Here is a 25,856-nt window from a genome sequence, read left to right as displayed (position 1 = left end):
GAAGAACAAGAACGCGAAGCTGCTTTGAGGAGAGACGAACAAGAACGCGAAGCTGCTTTGAGGAGGGAAGAACAAGAACGAGAAATCACCCTCAGAGAACGTGAAGCTGCTTTGAGGAGAGAAGAACACGAACGCGAGGTCGCATTACTCCGTGAACGTGAACGAGTACAGCTTGAAACCAAACAACGCGAGTTGGAAATACAACGCGAACATGACAAGCAACAAGCGACTCTGGCTCTAGAGTGTCGTCAACGCGAAATCTCCTTGGAAACTTCACACTTCACCCAACGCCAGCAAGCTACTGCCAATCTTCCCGTCAGTTTTAATATATCACATGCAAGTAAGTTAATGCCATCCTTTGTAGAAGCAGAAGTTGATGTTTTTTTCACCACCTTTGAAACCCTTGCTAATCAACTCAGTTGGCCTGTCAACCAATGGGCCACACTTCTCAGAGTCCATCTTACAGGTAGAGCTGCAGTCACACTCAGTACTTTGGCGTCTGAGAATGACTACTACACTCTGAAACAAGCAGTGTTAGACGCCTACCTACTTTCCACAGAAAGTTATAGAAGGAAATTCCGTGACCACCTGAAGGCAAGTACCACTACCTTCCTCGAGTTTGCTAACACGAAACGGAGGTATTTCATGAAATGGCTGGAAGCAGCACATGTCTCTACTTTTACAGAACTCGTCAACCTGATGCTTGTTGAAGAATTCTTGAGACGTGTGCCGCCTCCTGTCCGCCTCTACTTAGCAGATAAAGAAGAAACCGACTACCTGAAGTGTGCTAAGTCGGCTGACACTTACAGCCTCATCCACCGGCTGACACCTGAACCATCCTCCAGTAAGAAGTCGTGGTACAGTTACGAGAAGGTGAGCCCCGATCAAGCTGGTTCACAACTGTACTGCAAATATTGTAGACTCTATGGACATACCATAGACAAATGTGGTAAGTCTCAATACAAGGGAACCACTGACCAACAACGACCCAAACCAACTCCTCCTAAGTCCGGTAAGCCTGTGATGAATGTTGGTGTTGATGTTAATGATCTTTCTCTTTTCAGTAACCACCTGTATACTGGAACTGTCTCTGCCAACGGTTCAAATCCGGAGGGACGTTTCAAATTGAAGATCTTGAGGGACACAGCGGCTCTACAATCGATCATCTTGAAGTCGGCTGTGCCCAACATAGTCTACACCGGGGAAACAGTCTTCATCACTGACCTCACTGCTACCACTCCATACCCTCTCGCCAGAATCCACCTGGATTGTCCCTACGTGAACGGGGAAGTCCAAGTCGCCGTCAGGGAAAAGCCTTTTCCCATGCCTGGAGTGCAACTTCTCCTAGGCAACGACTTGGCAGAAGACCTGCAACCGACCAACCTGATCGTCATGGACAAACCCCAGGTGTGTAACTCTGTGCCCAGAAACCCTATTCTTGAGTATGTTCCAGCAGAGGTTCAAGAGAGTGATGAAGTTTCTCCTCCGGTTCTCGTGACCACCCGTGCACAAGCCGCACGTCCAAAGCCAGCTGACTCTACTGCTACCGCTGTCCCTCAAGACCCTCAGAAACTACCCCCGCATCTGACCAAGTTGGAGTTCCGTAAGTTGCAGAGGGAAGATCTTACTTTAACACCATTGTTTTTCCAGGCTGAGACTCAACCCGACAGTATTCCTGGGTTCTTCCTAGAGAACGACTTGCTCTACCGCAGATATAGACCCAGTAAACTGAAGGAGGAGGACGATTGGGCCAACACCGAACAACTTGTGATTCCCACCAGCCTGCGGCCCACTATTCTACACCTGGCCCACGGAGCATTCTCCCACTACGGCTTCAACAAGACTTACCATGGGATTCGCCAAGACTACTACTGGCCAGGTATGGTAAATAACGTCAAACAGTACGTAAAACAGTGTCATACATGTCAGATGGCAGGCAAACCGAACGTCTCCATTCCCAGAGCACCACTGATTCCCATACAGGTGCCTGCGGAACCTTTCCACAGACTCATAATAGACTGTGTTGGTCCTTTACCTCGGACCAGTTCAGGTAACGCCTACATCCTAACCATCCTGTGTCCTACCACCAGATTTCCCATAGCAGTTCCAGTGAAGAACATCACGGCTGCTACGGTTATCAAACATCTATTGAAGATCTTCACTCAATACGGATTTCCCAGGGAGATTCAAAGTGACTGTGGCACCAACTTCACCAGTGATCTCTTCAAAAGGACACTGGAGGAGTTCAACATCAAACAGGTATTGTCCAGCCCCTATCATCCTGCTTCACAGGGTTCTCTTGAACGTAGTCATCAGACCATCAAAGCACTCTTGAAAAAGTTTTGTAGTGAAACCTCAAAGGATTGGGATAAGCAGATTGACCTAATAATGTGTATTTTCAGAAGTCTCCCCAATGAGTCCCTAGGAGTATCTCCTTATGAGATGCTCTACGGCCGTAAGTGCCGTACTCCCCTTAAGGCTTTCAAAGACTCTCTCAGAGATGCCACCTTCAGTGAGCATCAGAATGTGCCCCAGTTTCTTCAAAACCTTCAACACATTCTAGAGAGAGTCCACCGCTTTGCCCATGATAATCTATTGAAAGCCCAGGTGAGAATGAAGACTCATTACGACCAGACCAGCAAAGTAAGAAAATTCAAGCCGGGAGACTTCGTCCTTGCCTATTTTCCTATCCCAGGTTCACCTTTACAAAACAAATTTTCAGGACCCTACTGCGTCAAAGAGTGCAGAAACAACAACACATACGTCATAGAGACTCCAGATAGGCGGCGGAAGACCCAGCTGTGCCACGTCAACCTCCTGAAGCAATATAATGGTACTCCTCCCACTGTCTTGATTAATTGTTCTACCTTCACAGAACCCTACATCCACAGTGAGACCATCCCGGCTTCTTCTCCCGAAAGCACTGACAAGGAGTCGGCGCTTTCTAATTCCAAAATCCTTAATGATCTTCCCAAATGCTTTCAGGATAATAATCGTGCTCCTATGCCCTCTTCTAATTCCACTCTCACCTCGTCAGATAAGCCCTACATCCTCCATGTCGACGCCAATGGTACCGACGATGGTGGTGTCGTGATGCAGCAACGAGGCGAGAAGAATTCACCTGTCAGCGACTACTGCTACAAGGAACGACGGAACAATTGGCAAGGAGCTACTCTTCCTCATCCTGAAGCTTCAGCACTTCACTCCACACCTGAAAAGTGCTCGGTCCACCATCAATACGGACCACACCACCCTACACCTCCTGCAGCACGCCCACTTCTCATCTCAACGTCTTCTACTATGGGCTTGCTAACTGCAGAAATTCAACCTGGAGACACGCTATACCAAGAGTCTGACAACATCTTAGCCCATGATCTCTCCAGAGTTTATGAAGTAGAAGCAACTCCATCTAATACTCCACCACATAACGACGTACTTCTTCCAGAACCGCAGGCTTCGGGGGAGAGTTGTGACGATAATCTCCTTCAAGAGATTGAGCCTGCTCTTCCCTCCATAATTACGTCTTCACAATTATATAAAAAGACTATGGAAGAAATGTCCAACAACGACAACAACACCCGCAAGGCTTGCCAGGGTGAGCAGAAACGTATGCAGCCAGCCACCTGTTCGAACTCCAACCACCAAACTACCCGTTGATCGCTACGGCTCCGCTGATTGGTCGCCGGTCTGGCTGCACCTGCCTCGCCCCCCCCAATACTACCTGATGTCTGGGGTCGCCCCAACATCAGTCCTCAGAATGTTCAGTGCTTTCGTAGCCAGCACTCCTCCCAGCTAGACTCTAGAGTGTACTGAGAGAGGTGGTGGCTTTAAGCCAATATTCCAGCACCTCCCACTTAACTTTTGTGTTGCACTTCTTGTTATTTTGCCTTAACGTAAATTTTCATTGTGTCATTTAAGTATTCTTATTATTTTGATTGATTTTATTATAAGAATTTGTTTGTGCATTATTTTCATGTTTTGATTTATTTAACGTAATTAAAATTTCATTGTTAAAGTTTTACTTGTGTTTTGTGTGTCTTCTCCTTACCTTACCACAGACGAAGTTCCAGTTTTCTATTTTTTTTATAACTATGTGACGAGGCCATACCCCTAGCCTTAAACAGCCGAACACCAACGCGTTACCGTCACAACATATATATATATTATATATATATATATATATATATATATATATATATATATATATATATATATATATATATATATATATATATATATTATTAAATATGACCGAAAAAGTAAGATTAATAATTCTAACACGAATTTTCTCAATCTTTCGTACATTACGCTTCACTGTTGGAGGTAAATCAAAAATCACTTCTCCAAAATTCATTTTTATTTCTAGTCTGACGCGACACGGGCGCGTTTCGTAAAACTTATTACATTTTCAAAGACTTCACAAATACACAACTGATTAGAACTTACGTATCTCTGATTTTATATCTACATTTGAGTGAGGTGGGAGGGGTGATGTGGCATTAACACAAGACAGAACAAGAGGGGATATTAATAGGGTATTAAAAGTATCAACACAAGACAGAACAGAAACAATGGGTATTGAATAGAAGTGTTTGTAGAAAGCCTATTGGTCCATATTTCTTGATGCTTCTATATTGGAGCGGAGTCTTGAGGTGGGTAGAATATAGTTGTGCAATAATTGGCTGTTGATTGCTGGTGTTGACTTCTTGATGTGTAGTGCCTCGCAAACGTCAAGCCGCCTGCTATCGCTGTATCTATCGATGATTTCTGTGTTGTTTACTAGGATTTCTCTGGCGATGGTTTGGTTATGGGAAGAGATTATATGTTCCTTAATGGAGCCCTGTTGCTTATGCATCGTTAAACGCCTAGAAAGAGATGTTGTTGTCTTGCCTATATACTGTTTTTTTTGGAGCTTACAGTCCCCAAGTGGGCATTTGAAGGCATAGACGACGTTAGTCTCTTTTAAAGCGTTCTGTTTTGTGTCTGGAGAGTTTCTCATGAGTAGGCTGGCCGTTTTTCTGGTTTTATAGTAAATCGTCAGTTGTATCCTCTGATTTTTGTCTGTAGGGATAACGTTTCTATTAACAATATCTTTCAGGACCCTTTCTTCCGTTTTATGAGCTGTGGAAAAGAAGTTCATGTAAAATAGTCTAATAGGGGGTATAGGTGTTGTGTTAGTTGTCTCTTCAGAGGTTGCATGGCTTTTCACTTTCCTTCTTATGATGTCTTCGATGAAACCGAAGGAAAGACTGCTACCAAAATATACTAATATATATATACTAATATATATATATATATATATATATATATATATATATATATATATATATATATATATATATATATATATATATATGTCTGTCGGCTTCAAGCTCAAGGGTTTTAGGCCTAACATTGGCCTAACTAACCTTCATTAACAGTTACTTATCTATTTCTTAAATTATGTTAATTATATCTTTAAATTTGTTACTTTTAAGCCTAACTAAATTTGCTTAGGCCTATACAATTTCCATATGCTATATTTACAATTATGTACTAACATTTCAGTATGTACATCTGCATAATTAGGAAACTAAAATATTTATTTTTCATATGAAAATTTAAGAAGATTGCAAGCCTACTCACCAATTTCGATAAGTTGAATATTACTGAGTTATTAGTAACCAACATTTGCATCCTCACGATGCAAGTTGTGCTTCTGTAAATATACTTTCTTTTACGCTAATTCAAATACGTAAATGAACCAAGGCTATTGTAAAGTAACATGAAGAACCTCGTTCATAGTTCACTAGTGATAAGTCACAAGAAACTAGTGATACATATCTATTTAATAATTCTTATTCACATAATCATAAATTGATTCATTATGTGAAACACCTCCCACCCCCCAGTTCTCTACCACCCCCCATCAGTTCTCTACCCCCCTCCCCACCAGTTCTCTACCACCCCCCTAAATTCTCTACCATCCTAACCTACAAGAGGACCCATAACAGAAAACGGGACAGTGTGTCAATTTCGCAACCCGTTCTCGCAAATTTAATAAGTCAATATTGACTTATTAAATATGTGCATAGGTGACATACTTAACATAATAGTTTCCCTTGAAAAGCTTCATAGAAAACACCGACCTTACCTAACCTACTTAGTATGTTAAGATAAGCATCTTATTGCTTCGTAATTACAATTATTACCTAACCTATACCTATAATAGGTTAAGTAACAATTGTAATTACGAAGCTATAAGATGCTTATTTTAAAATACTAAGTAGGTTAGATAAGGTCGGTGTTTTCTATGAAGCTTTTCAAGGGAAACTATTATGTTTAGTATGTCACCTATGCACGCAACTAATAAGTCAATATTGACTTATTAAATTTGCGAGAACGGGTTGCAATTTCGCGAGCCGCTACCATTGTCTAGTACGACGATTGTCGACCTTAGGCGGAGTATACGTCAAAATGCGACACTGTGTTAGGAGGACGAGCTGTATATTCACCGTCAAAGTCGTGCAGGGAGACGTTAGTATAGTTCTTGATGGAGACGAGAACTCTTCCTCCGTCCACCGTCTTGACGGCAAGGAAGTCTGAGATGACGCTGGAGATATTCCAGTAGACAGGGATGGTTCGCTCTCCGATTACCACCTCCTTCAGCTGTGGTGGAGACAGGAGACATTAGACAAGTTCCATTATATCCGGAAGAGTCCTCAAGCTCTCCTTAAACATCTTTTAAAACAACTCATTATATTAATCCACAGATATTATCTAAAGATACATTCTAGTACGATAACATTTACATTTGTCATGTACATTATATTTTTTAAATAAGACTAAATATAAAATTCAATGTACATGCCTACAAGACACTCTCCTTCAACTGTTCAACTAGTTTCATTACTCGCATTTTTATTTTGAGTTGTAAATTTACAGTGTGAGGACACAAGAAGCTTACGGCGTTCTTGAAAACAGTCAACAACTTCTGTATATATATCCAGCTTCGTGTCTTCCATTATTGCATTCTCAGCGTCGTTCAAAGCAACAGCATTCACCTCTCAACCTCTTTTATCACAGCAATACGCCAGGCTTGAAATAGGTTCGTGATGTTTGTGGCATCCATGTTAAGGTTGGGTACTCGGCCAGGCATTCTCTCCTTGGGTTGACTCTCTCCTTGACTCTCTCCTTGGGTTGCCTGGTGTTACTTCTGCTGGTGTTGCACCGTCGCGTGGTTAGCTGTTGCCTGATCTGTTGCAAGGAGCACCCGTGGAGGACCATGGAGCTCCCGAGGACCACCTGAGAAACACCTGTGGAGCACCCGGTGAGCGCCTTGAATCTTCCGTTGAGCACCAGAGGATCCTTGCAGTACTGAGTAATCCTGGCTGGAGCACACGCACCTGGGCTCTTGTTACAGAGATATGAAGCTAGCATTGTGAACTCAACCTCTTTAACGTTATTAGGGTCACCGTCATAGCTTTCTGAGCGAGCGGCAAGTGTCCTCAGCCGATATATATATTTCTACATTCAGTGTATATTCACCGTACAAGGGGGGGGTGTCTTCTCCCCTCCTTGTTGACACTCTCTCTTTTGTACTCGCTGCTCTAGTGGCACCCTGGACCATTATCTACGTCCGTTTGAGGCGCAGTATGTGTTGTTGCACATACTGAGGAGGCACAGGTGGGCTGTTGCAGATACTCAGCCAGGAGCCAGTACCTGTTCCATCGACGAAGACCTTGTGAATGTCTCCGAGCACCGGTTGTAATGTCCAAGTCTCCTCTCGACCTCTAACAATACACTGTTAGGACCAGAGAGACTGACATGAGCTCAGGGGTTCAGGTTTCGGGGACGGAACGTAACCTTTGTGGAGGATTCTGTCTCGTTCGGTATTTCCAGCACCATTCTTCGTGATTGTCTTGTGAGATTGCGTAGCTGCAGGAGTTACAGCCCCGCTTCTGTGCCTGGTAAGTCCACTACGGGCTCACCATAGCCTGTGCTACTTTGGAACTTTTGTTCTAAGTAGCTGAATCTTAAAAAAACTACAAACGTAGATGCCTCCGTCTAGTAGGGTGTGTTCCCGCCTTCCTTGTGAAGCGATGGAAACTTGCGGCGATGTATACAAAGTTTAAACCACTTTTGGTGGCAGTTTGGTGAACACCAATCCCTTCCCTCTCCCGTGAACACCAATCCCTTCCCTCTCCCATAACACCAATCCCTTCCCTCTCCCGTGAACACCAATCCCTTCCCTCTCCTGTGAACACCAATTCCTTCCCTCTCCCATGCACCCTCCTATTCCCCCCACGTGTTCACTTCCACGCATAAGCCGCGACTTGGGGTAAAATATTTATGCTGGCGTCCTCAGAGGTTAAAGGGAAGGGCAGATATTATCATCCCTTGTCTCCTGCCTCTATTACCTTCTCAATCTCCTTTTTACGCGCCTTTCTCTCGCACCATTTCTTCTCCCATTCCTTTTATTATCACAGTCTCCCTCCTTCCCCCCCTACGTCTCATTCCCTGGAGGCCCCATCACACACACGCACGCACTTGAGAGGCGCGAATGAAGACCCGAAAATGAAGTGACACCCACTACCACCCTTCACCACCAGCCCCCTTGTGTGAGCTGACAAGAACACCACCAACACTCAGCCACACAGGAATCATGCCAAGGTCAAACCCACGGTGGAAGGTGGACAAACCCACGGTGGAAGGAGCCACCTGTCTTTACCGCCCTTCTTCGCCTCGTCTCCACTTCCCTCCTCCAAAAGTTTTCTGCTTGCTGGACCCCCGCTCGTCCCTGTCCTGCTCGCCAGTTCGCTGGACGTTTTCATTCGTTCGTATTGGCGAGTGTGTGTTCCCCCGGGATAGTTTGCCTTGGCTAGTGCCAGCCAAGAATGTTAATGTAGGTCTAATGTCCACCCACCACCTGCCCCCACTACCACCTGCCACACCACCACCACCTGCACCCACTACCACCTGTCCCCACCACCACCATCTGCACCCACCACCACCTGCCCCACCACCACCTGCACCCACCACCACCACCTGCCCCCACCACCACCACCACCTGCACCCACCATGTGCTGCTCGTCAGCCTGCAGTAGGGTGGCCTCCAGCTCCTCCTTGGTCACGCCAATGTCAGCGAGGGCGTGGGGGTCCACCTGGACCTGGAGGGTGTGGTTTCCGCCTCCAGGCAGGGCCACGGTCAGACGCAGGGGCGTGGGCGGCGCCGCCACGCCCGCCCCACTACGCCCACACGCCCACGCCACCACCAGCAGCCAGCTGGCCAGGGTGTTTGACGCCATACGAGGTGGTGACGCTCTGAAGAAGGTAATTAATTGTTAAGCACCTGCTGGAAGACATGGCAGCACTGTACATTTACTGTGACGTCATTGTTACGTCACTAATACGTCAGCAAGAACTTAAACTCTAAGGATGTAACAGTTATTAATCATAGACAATTTTGTGAAGGAAACTGACGTCAAGTGCCTGTCACTCACTGAGTAGTTCCAACAATGGTGGGGCCAGGATTGACTGGGCACCAGTCCTTAACTATTTGCCCCTGTTCACCCAGCAGTAATTATGGACCTGGCTGTTACTCGATTGAGGGATCGTGTTCCAGGGAGAACTAGTAAGGTCAGGTGTAACTTGAGCTATGGTAAGAGTAAGCATTAAGCCTCCTACCAGGAGTCACATGCCAACTACTTGTGTACTCACACAGAAAGGAAACAGAAAAGTGTAGTGGTCAATGTAGGCCTCCAGAAGGGTTTCAGTCTAGGCCTATAACTCGTGTGTGTGTGTGTGTGTGTGTGTGTGTGTGTGTGTGTGTGTGTGTGTGTGTGTGTGTGTGTGTGTGTGTGTATGTGTGTGTGTGTGTGTGTGTGTGTGTGTGTGTGTGTGTGTGTGTGTGTGTGTGTGTGTGTGTGTGTGTGTGTGTGTGTGTGTGTGCGTGTGTGTGTGTGAAGCAAGTAACTTAGGCTCAAGTCTCTCCTGGCCAACATCAATTCCTGCAAATGTCATAAAAAAGCAAAATACATATTTGCACATAATCAAATACTACAATAAAATATTAAAAAAAAAATCGAGTCTTGTACAGAATAACGTTATTCAAACTAAACAAATATTTCAGCGCTTGAAGCCTGATTGCTCATAAAATATTCACAAGGTATGAGCTTGGGAATATTGAGGCAGACATAATCCAACATCAGATTACTCCAGCACAGTAGATCAGAAGCCTCAGGCTCGATAACACACTCACTTTCCATTGACAACTTTCACGAATGATTATATAATCATTCGTGAATATATAATCGTTCGTGTTCGTGTCTTCTGTTCTAGGACAATAACAAATAGGCTGCACCTGTTTGGAGATATTTGGTATTGGTGTTGGGAACTAATACACCCACTTCCTACAAGTTTCAAAACAAAAAGCAAAGAAAAATTGTCCATGGCGAATTGGGTTATCAAAAATAGGGAGAGAGCAGAGACACAGAGCGTGGGAAGATCAGAGCGGGAAAAAGAAACCAAATTCAATTAGCAGCAGAGGATGGCGCTGGATTACGGGAGGAATCCGTGATGTCAGGAATGTGATGAACAAAGTAAACCTTGCCTTATGATGCTCTTACCTGGTATATCTCGTCTGGGTTTACATAGAGCGACGCGGGACACTAACAAAGAGTTCCTCCTCCTGCAGGTGGAGTGACTGAGGTAAATGTAGTGTTTGGACAGACAGACAGACCGACAGACACACATTCCTCTCCAAACTCCACCCAGGAAAACCCCTTCTACATCCCAGGCCAAACTGCCAGGAACAACTACCCGTAAGGTTGCCAGAGTCCATATTGCTGAAAGTAGCGAAGTTAAGGACCAAAAGTAGCTAAATAGGTTTTTTTCAGCGATTGATATACTTTTCAGAGTACATAACCCAGCTTATTTTGAAAGTAGCCCAAACATTGCAAATAGCGACATACAAAGCTGGCGTTCAAGTGGGGCATAAGGAGCCCAATTCGTCTACTTATAGCCCAATCTGTCAAACTTGCCGACTAGACAGGGAGGGGGGGGGGAGGGGGGACTGCCTTCACGACACACAGAAGGTAGTCTTGTAATAACAATGGTTTAGATCTTCCACATAAACTGTCAGTTGATCTTGCCCGGGCTGTTGCCACACCCTGAGACGTGGACCAGACTGCTCTGGGGGACTTTGTAATGAAGTATTTGTGTAGCGGGAGGATGGTGGAGGCCAACAGCGAAGCGCAGGAAGAGGGGAAGGTGAAGGGGGGAAGAGGGGACAATGGGAGCAAGTGGGAGAGGGGAGAGGAGACGAGAGAAACAGGGGAGGGGGATTGACAAACAAACTAGCAACGTAACAGCGACGTCATTGACAAAGTTTAGACATAAAAATTTAATTATTCTTGGGTTGTGTTCACTAATCTTTTCTTGACTTGCCTACGGGAAGTATCAAAATAGAGATAATAGAAATCTGTGGCCCAGCAAGACCAAGGTCTCCATTGACAGAAGATACAAAATCTTAGTCTGTCTTCTATTCTTTGGCCAAAAGAGGAGCTGAACAAACCCACATAACTGTCCTTCAGTTACGCGTGGGGTCCACTACAGCTCACAGTATGAACGCATGGGGTCCCTACAGCTCACAGTATGCACGCATGGGGTCCCTACAGCTCACAGTATGCACGCATGGGGTCCACTACAGCTCACAGGATCAGCGAGATGGGGTTGCATAATAAATGAACAAAAACACAATGTCTGAACACAGCTCGAACCTTTGATCGTGAGTAAAATATATCTTCTGAGGCAGACGGTCCTCAGGCCAGGGAAGTGTGTCAAGGTTGACACACAATAATGTCGCAATGTAGACGATGAATCACAATAACGGGGCTGGAGATATGATGGCCAGACCACACACCAGAAGATGAGGAGACCACGACGTTTCGGTCCATCTTGGACCATTATCATGTCTATTGTGAGAATGTGACATTATCAAGTCAAAACTGACTTGATAATGGTCCGAGACGGACCGAAACGTCGTCGTATCCTAATCTTCTGGTGTTTACTTTGGTCATCATATCATAATGAAATCACAATGACGTGATATACCAATAAAAATCATTTTGTACCATCATGGCTGAGTCGCTTAAGACAGGTAGGTGTCTAGGAATCGCCAGAACGTTGGTTCAAATCACTCCAATTGTCTCAAAATGATTTTCACAAATCTTCCATTTTAATTAAAAATGTCTTACCTTAGCGCAATGAGCGTGAGGCGACGAGGTAGATTATTGTAGTAGACTCACAGGCGCGTGAAGGGCGTCAGGGCGCCTCAGACGACAAGGAGGAAGGCGGGAACACGGGATCTTAAACACAGCCTTCGTCACCATCTCAAGTCACCGTCGCTAGCAGGAAACTTCCTTCGGAAATGCCTTGTTCACTGTGCCTCACTCTCCGCTCCCTCGCAAACACTTTTGCTAACTATGATTGTACCAGTCGCCCTGAAAGCCTCGTGTATAAGTGAACAGATCAGGCTTAAAAAAAACAATTGTTTTGCCATATAAATACATTTGCAATGGCTCCATGTGTATTGTAGAGGTGTATGGCATCAATATTTGGGTTTTAGCAAAATATGTTATTGGTGTAAGCATTTTATTGCTAACTTTTCTACGCCAGTCAAAACAGCAGTTACATAATAATAAAAGTGTAACCATGGCAACAAGGTCAACACCCGCTGGAAATGTTAAGATATTTCATTTAATTGATCATGAATATATAAAAAAAAGAACAATTGAAGACAATTGAAGACAAGTGGTAAGACACCCGCACATCTTCCCTCAGTCCCCCCTCACGAGGGTCAGAAGCGTCAACAGAAAACGGGAGACAATAATACAAGCAGGAAAGAATAAATATTAAATTAAACTTCCCGTAACAGTCAGCTCAGCCAAGATACAAAATGTTATTCAGATACAGTGAGCAGTCCACATTTAGTGGTCTCGTAGGGCAGTTGGTTTTGTTTTAGACTCCCAAGCGGGACAGAAGGGGGTTAGGCACCTTTCCTTTCAGCTAATGCCTCTATGCACCTAGTAGTAAACAGTACCTGTTTACCTCCAGGTCTTTCTTAATTCCCCCCCCCCCCACTATCGTACCCTAACCCCCTATAATGCCCCAGGCCACCCCCCTCCCTCCAGGACCAGCGGTGCCCCTGGGGTCATGAGCGGGCCCTCACGAGACCTGGAGGATGACCTCCAGGTCTTCACTCTGGGATCACTGAGTCAGCTCGCCCGAGGCTAACTTTCTTAAGGAAAGGAGAAGATTTTCGGAATAGTTAACCACAAGTTAATTAAAAGAGAGGTGACGGAGGCAGAAGTTAGGAGGTAAAACACAGAGAGAGATAAGGGCCAGAGAGACGCAAGAAGACCCACTAGCAAGGTGTTCACCTTTGGAATATACTTAAGGTCATGTGTTCCACACTTAAGGTCACTTAACCAGCATCTGACACGTCCTTTTGGGTCAGTTTGTGGCCCAATATAATAGGGTAAGGTGGGTAGGGGATGAGGGTGTATGGCAGGGGGGGGGGTGTATGGCAGGGGAGGGGGTGTATGGCAGGGGAGGGGGTGTATGGCAGGGGGGGGGGTGTATGGCAGGGGGGGGGGTGTATGGCAGGGGGGGGGTGTATGGCAGGGGGGGTATAGCAGGGGGGGTATGGCAGGGGGGGGGTATGGCAGGGGGGGGTATGGCAGGGGGGGTATGGCAGGGGGGGGGTATGGCAGGGGGGGGGTATGGCAGGGGGGGGGTATGGCAGGGGGGGGTATGGCAGGGGGGGGTATGGCAGGGGGGGGTATGGCAGGGGGTGTGTATGGCAGGGGGGGTGTATGGCAGGGGGGGTATGGCAGGGGGGGTATGGCAGGGGGGGTGTATGGCAGGGGGGGGTATGGCAGGGGGGGTATGGCAGGGGGGGGGTATGGCAGGGGGGGGTATGGCTGGGGGGGGTATGGCAGGGGGGGGTATGGCGGGGGGGGGTATGGCAGGGGGGGGGGTATGGCAGGGGGGGTATGGCAGGGGGTGTATGGTAGGGGGGATGATGTATGGTATAATCGATAATTGACGCTAGTTCTACTCCAAGAAATTTATAACATGAGGCTGCTGGTATTTGCCCCCCCGGCCTAAGGGCCTACAGGAACCTAGGTATTGAATTCTGATTCAAATATATTTACAAAACATCATACAAGATCATACATGCGGTGTATGTAAGTGGACTCCTACACTCTCCTTCGGGGGACTGTGTTATGGCGGAATAACTGTGTGGAAAATCTACCAGCAGGAATTTATTTATTGTTTATTTTATTTAATTATTTCTTGTTTATTTATTAATGATTTATTTTTTAAATTAAAGTAGACTTTATATTCATAGTTGTCATGGTAGGAACTTCCCCTCACAACTTGGGGGAGATATTTAATAATAGCCTAATCGAAAAAAGTCGATTGGCTGAAAAACCAAACCAAACCTGGGACCAGATTCACGAAACAGTTACTCAAGCACTTACGAACCTGTACATCTTTTCTCAATCTTTGGCGGCTTTGTTTACAATCATTAAACAGTTAATGAGCTCCGAAGGCTGTTTATAACAATAACAACAGTTGATTGGCAAGTTTTCATGCTTGTAAACTGTTTCATAAATATAACCAAAGCCGTCAAAGATTGAGGAAAGATGTACACGTTCGTAAGTGCTTGCGTAACTGCTTTCGTGAATCTGGCCCCTGACAACTTGCTTAGGTAGAATTGTCATTAAGATCAATACCAGTGGCCACTATCCCGGTGGTAGTGTAGTGGTGGTGGTGTCCAGCACACAGTAATACCAACTTCAAGTAACAACCAATCCATACTTGCACAAGAACCTTTACTGGTGGAAAACTTGAGGCGGCTCCTCATTAATACATAACTGCTCCAGATCACAATTATTGAAAATTCCAAACGACACAAAAGCAAAATAGTAAACATTTTTTTAATGAATATTGTATTTTTCTTCCTATCTATTTTGAGCTGAATTGTAAAGTTATAAAATAGCACATGAAATTAAAACGATATATATATATATATATATATATATATATATATATATATATATATATATATATATATATATATATATATATATATATATATAACAGCACACAGCGCGTAGCACACCACTATACCATCAACAGTACACATCACCACTACTACTACCATAACCACCACAAGAGGACCATAGTAGTGAAGCTATTAGTGCCAACAACAACAGCATGGTGGATCCACTACAAAAAAAAGAACCATATTTCTTGAGGAAAGTTTCACGTGATTTACTTCATAGTAAACACCTCTTAAGTGACAATACGGTACCTCAAATATTTTCAAGAAAGGCCCAAGAGGTCAACTTTAGATCAGGAGCAACTTACAAGTCCCCCGAGGTGTATTGGCTTTAAACTTTGTCTTGTGAGTGTTTAAGTTGGCAGCGGTAAGTTGGTGTAAGTTAGTGACTGTTGACAGTAGAGTGTTGCCAGGGTCTGCGGCTGTCAGCCCTGACACTACATTATATACGTGGGCTGACAGCCAGTGCCTGACCCCAGGCACTGTGTAAATCACGAAAATTAACACGTGATGAAAAATATGACAGTGTCAGACCACGGAGGAAGAACTGAAACAGGAATTTCCTTAAGTACTTTCGTATATTAATACATCTTCAGAAGGAATTATTTCAATCATTGAAATGAAATCAATGTAAGATTTCAAGCAATGAAATCATTCCTTCTGAAGATGTATTAATATACGAAAGTACTTAAGGAAATTCCTGTTTCAATTCTTCCTCCGTGGTCTGACACTGTCATATTATATATATATATATATATATATATATATATATATATATATATATATATATATATATATATATATATATATAAAGCCGCCACAAAACGTTTATTTACAATAAAAGAGCACATACTGACAGACAATACTCTAAAATATGTCTCCCGGTCGCAACCCAACAATAACATACTACGAAGACACTTTAAGACGTACAAGTGATTCTTCAAGACGGAGAGCGTGGATAATTTCTCAGCGTCTCCTCCCGTGTCTGCTCAGGCGAGGAGAAAATTTATCTTCAGGAGGAAGAGACGCGCACACAGCCCGCACCATTAGTCTGTTGTGGCAGGCACCCATACACCCCCACTCTTCCCACCCACCCACCCACTTTTAAGTGATCCTTGAGCTGGTCACAGGCCGAGTTTGAGGTCCTGCTTGCCCTCTTGGTTTCATAATACCTACCACCACAGCTAACAGTTTATGCTGAATACCAAAAGACAAAGTCCACCATAGCCCGTGCTACTTGCCCCCGCTCCTGTGCCAGGTAAGGCCACTACGGGCTCACCATAGCCCGTGCTGCTTGCCCCGCTCCTGTGCCAGCTAAGTCCACTACGGGCTCACCATAGCCCGTGCTACTTGCCCCGCTCCTGTGCCAGGTAAGTACCGTAAGTACATGTACTCTGAATCTTTAGCGTCCGCGCATACGGACAAACAGCCTAGTGCGGGACATTCAAAACTAGAGAGGCGCTTTTTCATGGATACTACTAACAAGGCTCAGTGGCGTAACACAATGACAGCAACGGCACTTCCCTAGCAAGAACCACTCTTAGTCTATCTGTTATCCTTGGAGCAGAAGGCCACGTCACACTATAGAGCCCGTCTGGTGGTGGAGGCAGGGACCCAACCACCCCAGATCAGGCCGGTCTGCTGATCAACACAACACTACACACAACTCTCTACCTCTGAGGCTCATGTGTCTCAAAGACAAGTATTTACACGCCACCTCAACACTATTTTACACACAACCAGGCAAGAGAAGGACGGTAGATGATGCTACAGGAGGACGGTAGATGTTACAGGAGAAAGGTAGATGTTACATGAGGAAGGTAGATGCTACAGGAGGAAGGTAGATGATGCTACAGGAGGACGGTAGATGATGCTACAGGAGGAAGGTAGATGCTACAGGAGGAAGGTAGATGATGCTACAGGAGAAAGGTAGATGATGTTAGAGTAACTGAGATGTTCACACCTGTTGCTACACATGTGAACACCTCACTGTCATCAGTAACAGCGTCAGCAACAGCATCAGTAACAGCAGCAACACAGGAACACTGCCTATGGAGCTTGGAACATGTCTGCCGAATTAGTTTTACAAATCAGTAATTACCGCGGGATCAGTGACGTCAAAGGTAGACAAACATCACCTGACATACGTTGTACAAGAGGCCTCCTTTGGGCCGTGTGGCTTGTTGATGTCCTCTCTAGGTTATTATGACCACCACCGTCTCTTATTACTTCCGTCACCACCTCCACTAGCACCTTCCACGCCACAATTACTGTTACAACTACTGTCACCTGCATCACTAGGTGAAGAGCCGCTACCACCATAGCAACCACCATGACCCTCTACCACCATGACCCTCTACCACTATGACCCTCTACCACCATGACCCTCTACCACCATGACCCTCTACCACCATGACCCCTCTACCACCATCACCCTCTACCACCATCACAATCATCAACACCTCAACTACTCCAGCCGCCACAGCATGTACTTAGATCTCCTCTATTACCACCAACGCATCAACAAGGGCCAAATGCTAATTAAACCAGCCGCTCCCCTCCCCCTGTTAACGAATAAAGCATTATACACGACAATCAATTGATGACGTTCGAACTGTTCTCGAGCAGAGTTCACGTCCTCCGTTCGAATCTTAACTCTGTAAATGCTTCACCCACGTGTAAAAAGTACAAATATTGGAGTGATTTTGTTTACAAACAGAACCTTAACACCTAACCTAACCTTAATTAGGACTATACACCAAATTCTAATTTTGAATAAAAATGAAGTTAAATAAGTGAAAATATCGAGTTTGATTACACTACAATTAATAATTAATAATCTTTTCACGTTGATATGGCATAAGACCAGCATCAAATATGTAATAAGAAAAGTCCATTGGTCGGATTTTGAAAACCCGGGCAGAGGGAGCCGGTCGGCCGAGCGGACAGCACGCTGGACTTGTGATCCTGTGGTCCTGGGTTCGATCCCAGGCGCCGGCGAGAAACAATGGGCAGAGTTTCTTTCACCCTATGCCCCTGTTACCTAGCAGTAAAATAGGTACCTGGGTGTTAGTCAGCTGTCACGGGCTGCTTCCTGGGGGTGGAGGACTGGTCGAGGACCGGGCCGCGGGGACACTAAAGTCCCGAAATCATCTCAAGATAACCTCAAGAAAATCAAGAAAACCTCAAGGAGCGATAAGATGGTTCCACCCATGATAGCACGGATTGGAACACGAACAAGGGGACACAGGTGGAAACCTAGTACCCAGATGAGCCACAGGGACGTTAGAAAAAAATATTTCAGTGTCAGAGTAGTTTACAGGTGGAATGCATGCAAATGTGATGTGGTGGAGGCTGACTCCATACACAGTTTCAAATGTAGATATGATAAGAGCCCAGTAGGCTCAGGAACCTGTACACCAGTTGAGAGGCGGGACCGAAGAGCCAGAGCTCAACCCCCCCCCCCCCACACACAAGCACAACTAGGACAGTACACACACACACAAACCGTTAATGAATGAGTTAAACATTCCCGGTCTGTAAATGACTCATAAAAGTGTCGATATATTGTTTGCTCGCCATGTTGGGATTTGTTAATTAAACTTAACACGAAACTTTAGCGTTCCGGCACAAGCGAGACAAAGTGTCCTTTTTGTTGCAGTTTCCCCCGCGAGGTAATTGGAGCCCACTCAGCCCAAAAATCAAAGCAGGTCAGTTTTGGAGGTAAATGTGGCGCGCGCGGGGTGGAGGGAGGGACGGGTGAACGGGCTGGTGGACGGGCGGGTGAGCAGGGAGGGACAGGAGGACAGAGAAGAACTTGAGGGAGAATGGAGATGGTAATGTATAGATCTCCGTAGGTGTCTCAACGAGCCATCAGGAAGTTGAACACTAAAATTCAGGTAAGTTGTCCTTGTCGCTATCGCAAAAATATGATATTGGTATTTACATTATTTTTGTTTCGTTTACTATAGTGCAGGAGTCATCACACATTTGTATATCCATTTACGAAACCTGTATATCTTTCCTCAATCACAGTATCTCAGCAGCCATTGTGATACTGAGTGTGGTCCTATCGTGGTTGGCTGTGTAATATGCTGCTTCGAGAAGTGTTCTGCCATGTCTACCAGCTGTGCTCTCCACGTCTCATCACCCCCGTGGTGGTGGGCCGTACTTATTATCCGCTCTATTTACCTCGTATTAGAGTCGAAGGCCATGCTCCCCTTCCCGAGTAGGTGGTGTTGGGTGCGGTGTTGTTGGAGGAGGAAGGTAGAGGAATTATCAGGACAAAGCACTATAAGTCATTACGTCTATATCGCATACGGAAGGGATAAGGATTTAGGATAGGACGAAAGAAAGGAAGTGCCCAACCACTTCGACGGTCGTGGATTGGACGCAGTCCTGCAAGAAGACCGTCGCTCTACCGTCCTGTTCAGGTGGGATGAGGTGTTGGGGAAGCAGACCCCCTGGGACATAGAGATCAAGGATGTACTTGACATCCCTGTTATCTTTGTCTTCTATCTTCCTTATCTTTCACCCTTCATATACGCCACCTAAGACGACAACCCTCCAATATTGACAGAACCTATAGCTATAATGGATGGAATATACAAAAATGAACTACTGTACCCCCAAAAAGGTACTATTTTGCAATATCGAAATTCTAAAATGCATAGCAAAAGGTAGAACAGGTTAGCCATAACCTTAATCTAATCTGTCCGATATCTAAACTTCATGCTTACGCCTAAATATGCAATCCAAAGTGTTCTTAAGTTGTTGCGTTCTTTTTCAGGCCCTTGGGAACATAGAAAAGTACAAATATGGACTTTTAGGGCGTAATTGTACATATAGAAACTATGGATAGCAGTACACCATATGTACTATGTGTACTACCATTCATAGTCGCTATATGTGCTACCATCCATAGTAGCTATATCTACTGTGATGTACTACCATCCATAGTAGCTACACGTACTTTCCTAAGATGCAAGAGACGGCAGAATGTTACACGATAAGATAACAGATAAGGCGATAAGACTGAGGGCAGAAGTAATTCTGTAACAAAACAGAAAAGAAAGTTGCTCCCGCTTATGGTGACTAAAATAACAAAGATGATAATTCCCTTTGTGGGGGTGAGTAACCTCGTCAACAATATTATTATTGCTCACCTAGTAGTTAATAGGTACCTGGGAGTTAGGCAACTGTTGTGGAATGCATCCTGGGGATATCAGTAGCTAGCCTGGAGTGGATCTTGATAATTCTCAGTACAGAGTTCCTCTCTCTGGCAACTCGAATTATTGTCTACATTTCTCAGAATAATTCACTATATAAGAATTAATATTTTTAAATCTAATTGGTAGCAGAGATAAGTTGTGGAAGAAGTTTCCAGTGAGCAAATACACATTATTTATATATTTAGGTTACGGAAATACAGCAAAGGATTAGTGTTTCAGTTTCTGGCTAATTAATATAATAGTCAAAATACAAAATGACCAGCAAGATGTGCTCTGTTAATATTTGTTGATCTGTATATTGAGTAGGTTGCTAAAGACACTACCATAGGTCACAATGTACAGTGTTCACAGTGACTGTTGCTGTGTGCCTGAGGTACGCCTTCGAGGACAGCGGGAGTCTTGTGCCTTAACAATCCTCAAGTTGTCTTAATTTGTCGTATTTTGGTACATCAATTAAGTTGTTAATTAAGATGTTCACGATGTTACTACAAGAGTGTTTGCTCTTGTTTACCTCCCCACAGTGGTCTTACACTGTTGTTTGTGCAGCTTTTGTGGCTGTTTGTTTGTCTTAAGCATCATCTTGCTACTGGGGAGCTTGTTGCTTGACTTGAGTTGCCTCTGCAGCAGGCCTCCGGGCGGCGGCCTCATTAAGCTGGCCCTTCTGGGAGAGTCTTTGGTTTGGTTCGTCGTTCTCAACAGTCTTCTGTGAAGGACTTTTGCTGCTTTTGTCATTCTCACCCACCTTTTGTGCAACATGATTTGTGCTGTCTTTGGTGTTCTCATCTGCTTTCTGTGCATGATTTTGTCCCTGTTTTTGGGTTGGCATTGTCTTCAGTTCCAGAATTTGGCCTATTTTGTTGTTCAGGACTCTTTCTTGAGCAGAAAGTTTTGTTTCTTTATCGTTCTGACCTTTTTGTTGTGCAATGGTTTGGTGATTTATGTTCTGGAGGTTCTCGAGGTGTGCCGGAGACTGACCAGTCTGTACAGGACCATTACCAGGCTTATTTACGTCTACTTTACTTCTAGTTCGATTCTGGCCACTTTTCTGGAGGAGTGTCACCAAACTCTCCACCTTCTCTTGCGTCGCTGGGGCATTAGCGTGATCGTGAGCTGTCAGCGTGATGGGCACTTGGCAGATGGCTCCCTTCAACAGGTCGCAGCTCTCGGCGTCCACGTAGAAGAACCTCTTCCGGTCGAGGTAAGCGCAGTCCTTGGTGGCCCCATCACTGTCCTCAGGCTCCTGTCACGACAGCGAAAAGTCATCACACAATTAGAAAACAATAATTCAAGTGTGCAGGGAAATGTGCCAATATGCCATCTTAGAATGAAGGACTGGACAAAGGGATGAAAGTCGAATGAAAAAACAACTTCACGGGCTCACCATAGCCCGGTGCTGCTTGGAACTTTTTGTTCCAAGAAGCGAATCTTAAAACAACAACAACTTACGCCACAGCAGTCATTGATCTTAGCACGCACGCACGAGCTAAGACGGACGTCTTGGGAGAAGGTTGTTATTTTGTGCCAACTGTAAAAGTTGTGAGTGTGTCACAAGTGTGATGGTTGTGAGTCTGTCGTAAATACTGCTAGTTCAAGAGCCGGGTGTGGCCAAATCTGCCGGTAGTACAAGAACCTTATTTGGTCTTACACTTACATATCTGGTAGCACAAGAGCCAGGTATGGCATCACCTGGTGGTAACACAAGAGCCAGGTGTGGCCTCACCTGGTGGTAACACAAGAGCCAGGTGTGGCCTCACCTGGTGGTAACACAAGAGCCAGCTGTGGCCTCACCTGGTGGTAACACAAGAGCCAGGTGTGGCCTCACCTGGTGGTAACACAAGAGCCAGGTGTGGCCTCACCTGGTGGTAACACAAGAGCCAGGTATGGCATCACCTGGTGGTAATACAAGAGCCAGGTGTGGCCTCACCTGGTGGTAACACAAGAGCCAGGTGTGGCCTCACCTGGTGGTAACACAAGAGCCAGCTGTGGCCTCACCTAGTGGTAACACAAGAGCCAGCTGTGGCCTCATCTGGTGGTAGTACAAGAGCCAGGTGTGGCCTCACCTGGTGGTAACACAAGAGCCAGGTGTGGCCTCACCTGGTGGTAACACAAGAGCCAGGTGTGGCCTCACCTGGTGGTAACACAAGAGCCAGGTGTGGCCTCACCTGGTGGTAACACAAGAGCCAGGTGTGGCCTCACCTGGTGATAACACAAGAGCCAGGTGTGGCCTCACCTGGTGGTAACACAAGAGCCAGGTGTGGCCTCACCTGGTGGTAAGTGGTACTGCTGTAGTAAGAGATGGCCCACAGCGGGGAGCCTCGCATCATGGGAGCCCCGTTCACCCACACCCAGGTCTGCTCCTGCGCCTCGTCCGTCCCGCCTATCCAGTAGTCATGTGTGTCCAGACCTGCAAGTACACACCTGTATGTTGTTGGTCTGGTTTGGCACCAGTATGAGTATCTCCAACACTCACCCATCTCCACCACGTGTCTCCACCACAGGTCTCCAACACTCACCCTTCTCCGCGATAAACTGCAGCAACTGGCCGTAGAAGTCGAGGGAGTCTATGACGAGGAGATCAGCGCCCAACTTCTCACACAAGTACCGAGCCTCCTTCCAGTTGTTGGAGGTGAAAGGGTCCACCAGCACACATCTGCCGGAGATCACGTCGTACAGTTCGCTGCACGCTTGTGGAGTGGTCGTAGTGGGAGGCGCTGGAGTGGTCGTATTGGGAGGCGGTGGAGTGGTCGTAGTTTCAGGTGCTGAACTTGTCGTCTCTATTGAGGAATTTAGTATTTAATAAATCTCAGAGAGAAGAGAAAAGAAGAGAGTGAAAGAAAATATACTGAGATCAGAATTTCTACAATATTTTGGGTCAAATTATAAAAATAAAGTTGATGGGAAAGGCTCACGCATCATGAATGCCTCCTTTGGGCCCATAATATTGACCTTACCACACTGAAGGAAAGGAGAGATAGAGGAGACATGATAACAACATACAAGATTCTTAGGGATATTGACAAGGTAGACAAAGGAGCGTTGTTCAAGGTATATATCTTGTATATATCTCAAAAAAAAAAAAAAAAAAAAAGAACGTTCGGAAGGTGGGGCTATGAACCAAGCTCGACCCAGCAGGCACATGTACTCGAGTACGGATAGGGAAATGTGCTAATATACCATCTTAGAATGAAGGACTGGACAAAGGGATGAAAGTCGAAGGAAAAAACTCACAAGTGATCAAGACTCACCCCAGCAGTTGGACTCATCCTCACAATACTGACAGTCACAGGCACCATCACACACCCAGTACCAGGGGATACACTGGTCGGTATAGCGGCAGGTGTACTGGTAACAGGCGCTTCCAACACCATCAGAAGACTCAACTGCCTCTGTCGGCTCCTCTGTCTCAACCTCCGTCCACTGCTGAGACTCTTCCTGTACAGCCGCTCCTGTAATGGTTGGTGGTGGTTTGGTTAAGTGAGAGATCCTTAGTGTGCAATGGTATTTGTGTGTGTAACAGTGCTCCTTGTGTCAGCAACATTGTTACTTAAGTGAAAAGTGTTTTGTTCCTTATATGGATAAGTGTTCCTCGAGTAAGAGAACAATGTTCCTTGTGTATAGCATTTTTGCTTGTATGTAATGTTTATGGTGTACATATTAATGGTTGTGTATATCAATGTTCCTTGTGTGTACTGAACTACACACAAGGAAGCTCCTGAAGATACAGTGGGTGGCAGGTACGTCTTACCTGAGCTCAAGGACAGGGAAGCCACCAGCAGTGTCGCCAGCAGTGCCGCCTCCAGGGTCACCGTCCGCGCCATCTTCACTCCTCCAAGGAATCAACAGTAATCACGTCAGCAGCAAATGAATCAGCAGTATCTGCAGTGACAACAGAAAGGGAACTGAGGTTGTTCCTCTAGCAGTGACGCCAGCAGTGGACCTGCCAACACTAGTGACACGAGGACTGGACTTACCAGCACAACAGTGACGCCGGCAGTGGACCTGCCAACACTAGTGACACGAGGACTGGACTTACCAGCACAACAGTGACGCCGGCAGTGGACCTGCCAACACTAGTGACACGAGGACTGGACTTACCAGCACAACAGTGACGCCGGCAGTGTACCAGCCAACACTAGTGACACGAGGACTGGACTTACCAGCACAACAGTGACGCCGGCAGTGGACCTGCCAACACTAGTGACACGAGGACTGGACTTACCAGCACAACAGTGACGCCGGCAGTGGACCTGCCAACACTAGTGACACGAGGACTGGACTTACCAGCACAACAGTGACGCCGGCAGTGTACCTGCCAACACGACCTGAGGGTTTGACACAGTGTTTATCAGTAAGGCAGACAAGCTATCTCCTTCCCTCTTGATCATATCTCTTATTTACTGTGGTCACAACAAAAAAAAAAAACTGGAATACACCGGGAAAATATACATATCTAAAAACACAGATAACGCCTTTATTATCAATGTCTCATCTTAACGAAGTTTAACAGGTAGCATGCTACAGGTAGCATGCTACAGGAAGCATGCTACAGGAAGCATGCTACAGGAAGCATGCTACAGGAAGCATGCTACAGGTAGCATGCTACAGGAAGCATGCTACAGGAAGCATGCTACAGGTAGCATGCTACAGGAAGCATGCTACAGGTAGCATGCTACAGGAAGCATGCTACAGGTAGCATGCTACAGGAAGCATGCTACAGGAAGCATGCTACAGGTAGCATGCTACAGGAAGCATGCTACAGGTAACATGCTACAGGTAGCATGCTACAGGAAGCATGCTACAGGAAGCATGCTACAGGTAACATGCTACAGGAAGCATGTTACCTGTACTTTCACACACAAGATTGTTGTCAAGAGATATATTAGTAGCCACCTCCTGGCCGCCTCTCGATATCCTCCGCTCTCTAGTTTCTCACAAACAATTCTGTTATCTTCTGTAATTGAAATGAATCTATATTCGTGGCTTACCTGGCTCTCTGGCGGCTCGTAGAGGCTCTAGAAGGTGTGACCGTGGCCACCACGCTGCCCCCGGGGTCCGCCATATTGTCTTCCTCACACGCCAGGGCGCAGGGTTGCCAGATAGCGCTACTTGTAGCCCAATTGGGTTACCAATTAAGATAACTGTATTCAATTAAAAAGCCAGCTATGTATTTCGCTGCTTACTACTTTTTCGGCGACAGTTAAAATAAGCTGGGCTGTTTATTCTGAAAAGCGAATCAATCGGAAATATAAAATATTTGGCTACTTTTATTGTAAAGTTTGCGACATTTAGTTCTTCAGCTCGCGACTTTTGGCAAGTCAAACCCCTGCACCAGGGTTGCCAGCTCCAAACTGCTGAAAGTAGCGAGCTGACGGTCTAAAAGTAGCGAGCTGACGGTCTAAAAGTAGTGAGCTGACGGTCTAAAAGTAGTGAGCTGACGGTCTAAAAGTAGTGAGCTGACGGTCTAAAAGTAGTGAGCTGACGGTCTAAAAGTAGCGAGCTGACGGTCTAAAAGT

General features: G+C 45.6%; 2 protein-coding genes across 5 annotated transcripts in view; both read right to left on the bottom strand.

The window, feature by feature from the left end:
• LOC123767581 (protein O-linked-mannose beta-1,2-N-acetylglucosaminyltransferase 1) overlaps window positions 1-20,426 on the bottom strand; it is a 45,349-nt gene extending 24,923 nt beyond the window's left edge. Inside the window, exons 1-4 of the mRNA XM_069317144.1 lie at window positions 20,296-20,426; window positions 12,237-12,482; window positions 9,060-9,303; window positions 6,495-6,648 (exon numbers count right to left, since the gene is read on the bottom strand). Of these exons, the coding sequence (XP_069173245.1) occupies window positions 6,495-6,648; window positions 9,060-9,287 (382 nt within the window). The 5' untranslated portion in view covers window positions 9,288-9,303; window positions 12,237-12,482; window positions 20,296-20,426. The remainder of the gene's footprint in view (window positions 1-6,494; window positions 6,649-9,059; window positions 9,304-12,236; window positions 12,483-20,295) is intronic.
• A 119-nt stretch (window positions 20,427-20,545) lies between these two features.
• LOC123767585 (uncharacterized) lies at window positions 20,546-25,416 on the bottom strand. Of its 4 annotated transcripts, none has more exons than XM_045757355.2 (6): window positions 25,329-25,416; window positions 24,089-24,219; window positions 23,589-23,789; window positions 22,857-23,117; window positions 22,608-22,747; window positions 20,546-21,583 (listed from the first exon to the last, which is right to left on the bottom strand). In XM_045757355.2, the coding sequence occupies exons 2-6, from the start codon at window positions 24,159-24,161 to the stop codon at window positions 20,927-20,929; spliced, it is 1,332 nt and encodes a 443-aa protein (XP_045613311.2). In that variant the 5' UTR covers window positions 24,162-24,219; window positions 25,329-25,416; the 3' UTR covers window positions 20,546-20,926. The 4 variants fall into 4 exon arrangements, with proteins under 4 accessions (XP_045613311.2, XP_045613302.2, XP_069173247.1 ...); XM_045757346.2 differs by lacking the exon at window positions 25,329-25,416 and adding an exon at window positions 24,625-24,671; XM_069317146.1 differs by lacking the exon at window positions 25,329-25,416 and adding an exon at window positions 24,439-24,500.
• Between the last annotated feature and the right edge of the window lie 440 nt (window positions 25,417-25,856).

Source organism: Procambarus clarkii, chromosome 86, assembly GCF_040958095.1.
Source record: "Procambarus clarkii isolate CNS0578487 chromosome 86, FALCON_Pclarkii_2.0, whole genome shotgun sequence".
Taxonomy (NCBI): Eukaryota; Metazoa; Arthropoda; class Malacostraca; order Decapoda; family Cambaridae; genus Procambarus; species Procambarus clarkii.
This window is presented reverse-complemented; position numbering and strand designations above follow the sequence as displayed.

Excerpts from the sequence above, each read along its gene's own strand:
- LOC123767585 (XM_045757355.2), bottom strand. The coding sequence starts at position 24,161 with ATGGCGCGGACGGTGACCCTGGAGGCGGCACTGCTGGCGACACTGCTG. Across the intron at positions 23,790-24,088 it reads TTCCCTGTCCTTGAGCTCAG|GAGCGGCTGTACAGGAAGAG; the intron begins GTAAGACGTACC and ends CAACCATTACAG. Across the intron at positions 22,748-22,856 it reads GCAGTTTATCGCGGAGAAGG|GTCTGGACACACATGACTAC; the intron begins GTGAGTGTTGGA and ends GTGTACTTGCAG.